This window comes from Penaeus japonicus, unplaced genomic scaffold (assembly GCF_977035675.1).
Source record: "Penaeus japonicus unplaced genomic scaffold, GWHDUDI00000001_assembly GWHDUDI00000003, whole genome shotgun sequence".
In the NCBI taxonomy this organism is placed as follows: Eukaryota; Metazoa; Arthropoda; class Malacostraca; order Decapoda; family Penaeidae; genus Penaeus; species Penaeus japonicus.
The window spans coordinates 10248051-10256090 of NW_028234405.1; the positions used below are offsets into that span (position 1 = coordinate 10248051).

Consider the following 8040-nt stretch of genomic DNA (forward strand, 5'->3'; position numbering starts at 1 on the left):
CACAGTAATTCTACTCAATTAGATCCTTCGCTTGAACGAGCGTGACCACGTCAACAACACCAGAGAAGAGGAAAGGGGCTGAGGAAGACAGGAAGGGAGGGAGAGAAATGAGAGAGAGAGAGAGGGTGAGGGGAGAGGGGGGAGAGAGAGAGGGGGAGGGGAGAGGGGGGGAGAGAGAGAGAGAGAGAGAGAGAGAGAGAGAGAGAGAGAGAGAGAGAGAGAGAGAGAGAGAGAGAGAGAGAGAGAGAGAGAGAGAGAGAGAGAGAGAGAGAGAAAAAAAAAAAAAAAAGAGAGAGAGAGAGAGAGAGAAGGGGGGAGGGGAAGAGATAGAAAGAAAGAGAGAGAGAGAGAGCAAATCACAGTTCATTGGACGCCAGTGAACTGTCTTGGTAGAAGCCTTTGTGCCGGCGTGTTGGACACTTGAAATCCCACGCCAGACTTGTCTTTAAGAAGAATGAAATCATATGTTTATTCTGTGTGAGCTAAAGACAGACGCACTTACCTCTACAACAGTGAAAGTATTGGTAAAGTATAGTAAAAAAAAAGAAAGTTTATTAAACAAAAAAAACAAAAACATGCATTGCTTTTAAAAACACATCTAAAATAGTCACAGTACAAGATAAAAGAATGAAAAGAGTAAGATTTATTTTGATAGAACACATCCTTCCTCCCTGGATCACTTGTCATGTTGAGTGACACGTGATAGCAAATAGACTAGATTTAAATCAGGGAAAAAATAACTTCAAAATAATTCCACAACTTATTTTTAACGTCACTTTTGCTCTCCATATATAATCATGATCCTTATAAATGTTTTCAGTTACTGTTACTTTTTCATACTCATGTTGGTAACCTCGGACATATATATTAGTACGCCTCTTTTGTTTTACGTCATATATTTCAAAGAAACAGAAATACGAGAAACAGAGCATATGCAAGTAAACTATGTGTCGGGAAAACATTCTTTCATATTCTAGTAATCCAAACGTACATGCACCTCACATTTGTATACATATACTTTATGTATACATATACATATACATACATACATACATATATATATATATATATATATATATATATATATATATATATATATATATATATACATATTTATATATATATTATATATATATATATATATATACATACATATATATATATATATATATATATATATATATATATTTATGTATGTATGTATATATATATAGAAACACACATACTGATATGATAATATGACAATATATCTGCCTCTGTATATACAGTAAACATCCAAATAAATGTTATGCATTCACCCCCTCAGAAAGTTACGTAGCACCCCAGAGTATTGAGTTAGCGTTACTGAAAACAATACGCATAATTCTTGTCACACATTTAAGTAACGTGAAAAGCACTGTTATTTCCTCGTGGCTGCAACAACACAGTGGTCTATAGATCCTGCATGAAATTGCCTCATGCACACATATATAGAAAAAGATGCATTACTTCAAGGATTGATTGGAAATCCATTGTTCACAGATTCGAAACAACCGAATGTTAACGAAACAAGGTTTGTTGGTCTGAAACAGAAGCCTCTGATGATTGAAAATTGTATAACGTTTTTCATGTTATTTTTTCTTGCAAATTTTCGATTCATCAAAAGCATTTCACTTTTTTTCAGCATCATCCTTTAAACAGACAAGGCAATTAGTGTTAATCAAAATATTTCCTTTATATGATTTATCTATCATTTACGTAGGTAGTGATTTATTCATATAATAGTCATTTCATTGAGTTTATAGAATAATAATTAAGACACTATATGTTTACTGCCCTGACCATCATTTTTTCATAACCTTTTTTATCGAGAAAAATAGAAATCTGGTATCCATTTGACAATTCAGTTCACGGAACCACAACACTTCCATTTTTCGTCACGTACGTTTTATCACACCATAAACTCCAAGCCTAGCACCCCCCTAGTTTACAGGTCACCGTCCTGAGGCCCCCATAGCTACGCTACCGAATCCGCAATCACTATCCCTGAAGCACCATAAGCTCACCACCTCGTAGCAGCCGAAGAAGACTGTTTGTGAGGCGAGTCACCCGTATGTCTCCGCTGCCTCTCTGCCTCCGTGTGGCGAGGCGGCAGGGCAGGGGAGGTCGCCGGGCAGGGGAAGGGGAAAGCGGACTCCCCCTTCGCCCTCTCCCCTTCCCCGAGGTGCGACAGGTGACTCACGGCGCTGGCGACGATGAACACGGGATCCTCGTCGAAATCGATGACGTAGTCCCCGGCTGCCCTCGGGATGTAGCGCTCCGGGAGGTCGTGGGGACTCAAGACAGGGTAGTCGTCGGGAACCCTCGGCCGTCGTCCGTCGCCCCGCGTGGTGACGCAACCCTCGTGGGAGTGACCACCCAGGTCGTTGTGATGACAGTGCTCGTGGTCGTTGAGGTGATGAGGCTCGTGGGGATCATACTGCTGGTGAGGACTGAGGTCGGATGAGTCGTCGTTCTTGGAGGGGGCTTTGAACGTCTGGGTACTCTGCGTGCGGTACTGCTTGGCGTCGAGGCCGTCCTGGGGGCAGCACCAGGAGTGGCGGCGACCCGTCACCACGTTGGAGGGGGAGGAGCCTGAGGACATGTCTGTGGGAGGGGGGAGGGGGAGGGGGGAGGGGGATGCAGGTGTTAGATTCGATAATTGGGGGTTCAGATTGATGGTGATAGTATTAATGCATTAATGGAAATTATAATAATGATAACAATAATGATAATGATAGTGACAATAAAAATAGTAATAGTAGTAGTAGTAGTAGTGGTAGTGGTAGCTGTGGTAGCAGAGCAGTAGCAGTAATGATAATAATGATAATTGTACTAATGATGATAATGATGATATTAATAATATGAATAACAACAATGATAATAATAATAATAATGATAATAATAGTAATAATAATAATAATATCATTATCACCATTATCATTATTATAATTAGTATTTTCATTATCATAATGGTAATAGTAACGATAATTTAAGTATAATGGAAATAATGTGTATTAATAACACTATATATAACAGCAATGATGATGCAAAGAACTGCAATGATAAAAAGAGTAAGAAAAAAAAAAAAAAAAAAAACACTCGAACCTTGGGCGTTCTGCGGGTGTGCGTGTGGGCGTGTGACTGAGGCTGTGCGGGCGGAGGCGGAAGAGCAGATGCGACGGACTCGGTGTGTATGACGGGCGGCTGACGTGGGCGTGACAACACGGTATTGCTGACTCGTAAACACAGGGATGGGAACGATGGTCATGTTTCCTTCTTCCTCGCGTCGTTCTGGTTATTTCAGGGGGGGGAGGGGGAGGGGGGGAGGGGGAACAAAGATTAAATAACTCTTCATTGCGATGATGATGATGATAATGATGGTAAGGATGATGATGATGGGAATGATAATAATGATGAGGGTGTGGGTGGGATGATAAGTTTTTTTTAGTATTGAATTAGGTTAAGATAACGGTTAGATAGTCCTTAATTGGGATAATAATGTTAATGAGGATAATGATGATGATGGTAATAATACTGATTATAATAACATCAGTAGTAATAATAGTAACAATAGTAATAATAATAATGATAATAATAATAATAATGATAATAATAATGATAATAATAATAATAATGATAATAATAATGATAATAATAATAATAATGATAATAATAATAATCATCATAATCATAATAATAATAATCATAACAATTGCAATAGCAATACAGATAATGATCCATAATAACAATAATAACGATAATAATGAAAATAAGAATAACAACAACCTTACCAATAATAATAAAAACATAGTACTGTTCCTTCTATAATATTTTCTTAAGTTCCTTAAAGCTTAAAAATGACATTTCAATAAAATCCAGCTATAATAATGATAGCAATTTCGATTCTACGCTATGTTTTGTTTTTCTGAATTGATAATGATAAACAGGTGAATCACTAAATAAATAAAACTCAACCAAACAGCCCCCCTCTAGCCTACGGTATGTCATTCCATGTGTACCCCTCCACCCAAAAAAAGAAAAAAAAGAAAAAAGAAAATATATCTAGAGAAAAAATATCCATATAAACTAACTTTTCTCTCCTTACCCCCCCTCCATCCCTCCCCCATCCCCATCCTCTAAAAAAATATATAATAAAAAAAAAATAAATAAAAAAAAAAATAAAAAAAAAACATCAACCATAAGCTACAATACTTCCAACTCAACCCCCCCCCAAAAAAAAAAAAAAAAAAAAAACCAAAACATTCCCCCCCAAAAAACAAAACAAAAACAAAAACAAAAAAAAAAAAAAAAAAAAAGAAGTCAACAATGCGTCCTCCCAACCTACCATGATACGTCAAGTTACAGTTGCCTGTCCCTGAGTCACTACACAATGTCGAAGGAGTGTTGTTGGATCCTGTTCCTGAGTCCTTGAAGATCTCAACCACATCCTTGGACCCAAGATCATCTCCCTGGCTCGTCTTGGAAGGCGGGGGGGCGGGGGGGGAGGAGATGCACCCCCTCCCACTTGGGTCTTCCTCTACCACCACCACAACGTCTTCAGCAGCTGAGTGGATACACATATATTCTCACGTGTTTTTTTTTTTTTGTTTTTTTTTAAGGTGTTGTGGGTTTTAGGGTGTTTGTACATGTTTGTTTTTTATTCCGTCGGTTGTTATTTTTGTTAGTCGTGATTGTGTTTTTTGATAAATGTGTATTTTATTTGTGTGTGTGATTATTTGTATGTGTTGTCCTTATCCTTTCTGAGTGGTAATTATGATGAATTTTTACTGTCAGAAAAAAAGTGCATATCGTCATCATCACTTCCCCATCTTTTAAAACTTGTGGTTGTCCTTTATGCTGTTTGGTATTTTCATGTATCCATGTCTCTCTCACTCTCTCTGTCTTTCTCACTCTCTCGCACTCTTTCTCTATCACTCTCTCTCTCTCTCACTCTCTCTATCTCTATCTCTATCTCTATCTCTATCTCTCTCTCTCTCTCTCTCTCTCTCTCTCTCTCTCTCTCTCTCTCTCTCTCTTTCTTTCTATTTCTCTTTCTCTTTCTCTCTCTATCACTTTCTCTCATATACCCTTTTTCTTTCTCATTCTCTCTCTCTCTATCACTCTCTCTCGCTCTATCACTCTCTCTCGCTCTATCACTCTCTCTTGCTATATCAGTCTCTCTCTCTCTCTCTCTCTCTCTCTCTCTCTCTCTCTCTCTCTCTCTCTCTCTCTCTCTCTCTCTCTCTCTCCATCACTTTCTCCACCTCTATCACTTTCTCTCTCTATCATTCTCTCTCGCTCTGTCACTCTCACTCTCTCTTTCTCTTTGTTTCTTTCAGTCTTGCTCTTTTTATCTCTCTCTTTTTCTTTTCTCTCACTCTTGCTCTCTTTCTCTTTCTCTTTTCCTTCCTTTCTTTCTTTAGCTCCTTCTCTTTCTCTCTCCCTGTCTCCTTTTTTCTTTTTTCCCCTCTTTTCCCGTTTCTTTCTTTTATTATCTATTATTATTTATCATTATTATTCTTTCCTTTTTTTTTTTTTTTTTTTTTTTGCTTTGACTAATCCCTAACAACTCAGTCACGACCCCTTCTTCCTTTGTCTGTCTGTCATTCGTTGCATGCAATTATCGCCTCAAAGTCTACTCTAACATTAATATCTTCACTCACATTTACTTTGTTGCTGCATGTTGCTTTGCGTGCTTGCAAGAATGCCCTTCAGAATGAAAGAAAGCTTGATTGCTTCGTAAACTGTTTGCATGGCTCGGCCGAACGACTTTCTCGTTAAATGATTGTTCCTTTCTTTGCTGATTGCTTATCTGATTGTTATCTGTATTGATCCTTTCTTTTGGTTATTCCTCTTTCTCTTTTCTATATTCTCGTTTCTCTGTTCTGTGTTCTGTGTTCTCTTTTCTCTGGTCTCTTTTCTCTTTCTCTTTCTCCTCTCTCTCTCTCTCTCTCTCTCTCTCTCTCTCTCTCTCTCTCTCTCTCTCTCTCTCTCTCTCTCTCTCTCTCTCTCTCTCTCTCTCTCTTCTCTTCTCTCTTTCTCTCTCTCTCTTCTCTCTCTCTCTCTCTCTCTCTCTCTCTCTCTCTCTCTCTCTCTCTCTCTCTCTCTCTCTCTCTCTCTCTCTCTCTCTCTCTCTCTCTCTCTCTCTCTCTTTCTATCTCTCCTCTTCTCTTTCTATGCCACTCACCACCTTCTTTTCCCATTTTCTTTATCTTTCTCTTACTCTTTCTCCCCCATTCTCCAACACTCACCTCCTTTAAAAACCTTACTCAAAAATCTACATTCATATTTGCTTTGTTTACCATATCATATACAGAGAAAAAATGACTAGGAAACAACACGCCCTCCGCACTCACAGTTCGGCGTTACTCAAACCTTGATAATTATAACGAAGGCACGAGAAATGGGGAACAAACCAGACTTCGTTATTCATATCACGTTATGGCTGCCACGCACGAAGAACAGATATGATCATGTTATTCTATGCAACAGTTATCAATTTTTTTTTTTTTTTTTATTCTCACTTTTGTTTCTGGATAGGCATATTGAACAACAACAGCTATCTTTATTTTTTTATTTTTTTATTCTCACTTTTGTTTCTGGATAGGCATATTGAACAGCAACAGCTATCTTTATTTTTATTTTTTTTATTCTCACTTTCGTTTCTGGATAGGTATATTGAATGTCTAGACTACAAGAAAATCATGCAACCATGCACACATTTCGTCCTCCGCTCATGACCAAAGAGTATGGTCATGCACGTTGCAATGGCACACACCAGCGCGTTATGACTGGTTGCAGGTGTCGTTTTTTGTCTGTTTGTTTGTTTAGCCTTCTCAGTGCGCGAAATTGATAGTCAATGAAAACAATGAAAACGAAAGAAAAAAGAAAAAAGTTATCGTCTTCCCAAAGCCCTTACCCTACCCCCCCCCCATCCCTCCTTGTTGCAAGCAATGCTGCAATACCGCTAAAGAAATCAACATATTTTCCTCCACAAATGAGTCCGCCATTGAGATCATAAAAGCAATTCCTCAACACAGCAATAAAGACAAGAATTTTATTTCGAGTTCTTAAATATCCCTTGAAAAAAAATATATCATCATATCTTTACGATCAAACTTCTGACGAAACAGAGAAAAAAAAAATCGCAAAATTCTGAAGTTTGAATATCACTGAAACTGCGAACAATATATACGAATAAATTTGAATGGTGAAGTTTATGAATATTTTTATAATTAGAATGTCTTGTATTCGTCTTATATGCATGATATTTTGCAAGTTTATCCACGTACATGATTCCGTACACTGCATGATTCCGTACGCTGTGCATGATTCTGTACACTGTGCATGATAACTTTTTTTTTTCTTTTATTATTTCAGAAGTTTAGTGAATGAGCTGAAGGATAAATATGTACGACGGAATAAATAAGATGGAAAATAGATATATAACGTAATAGATAATATAAGAATACAGATAAATACATATGGTAAAAGACGAATAATAAAACAGATGGAAATGAATAATAAAAATACACAACTAAAATAAAGAACAAGCAAAAGGACAAAAAAGAACGAGAAACGAAACAAATAAAGCCCAACAAAAAGGAAAATAAAAATGAGTAACAACAAAAAAAAAATTTGTTTGGTAATGTTTTAAAAAAGAAAGACTGAAATGAATGGGAATAATTGCAAAAGAAAGATAAATGGAATGAAAAGTAAGTATGAAAAGAAGAAAGAAGGAGAAGGAGAAGGAGGAGAAGAAGAAGAGGTAGATGAAGAGAAAGGTGGAAAGAAAAGGGGAAAAATAAGAAAAAGAGGAATAAGAAGAAAAGAAGGAGAAGAGGAGGAGAAGGAAGAGGCGGGATTAATAAGAAAGATAAAGAAAAAAAGGGACAGAAGAAGGAAAACAAAAGAAAGGAGAAAACGAAAAAGAAGACAGAAAAAGAATAAGAGAACAAAGGAGAAGAAGACAAAGAAGAGGAATTAATGGAAAGGGAAGAAGAAGAAACAGAAGAGGAA

General features: G+C 37.3%; 1 protein-coding gene across 1 annotated transcript in view; it reads right to left on the bottom strand.

Moving 5' to 3' along the window:
• Positions 1 to 1761: 1761 nt before the first annotated feature.
• LOC122256555 (uncharacterized) overlaps positions 1762 to 8040 on the bottom strand; it is a gene marked incomplete in the record, with an annotated part of 161508 nt that continues 155229 nt past the window's right edge. Inside the window, 3 exon segments of the mRNA XM_086555194.1 lie at positions 1762 to 2625; positions 3127 to 3312; positions 4367 to 4585. Of these exon segments, the coding sequence (XP_086411320.1) occupies positions 2042 to 2625; positions 3127 to 3312; positions 4367 to 4585 (989 nt within the window).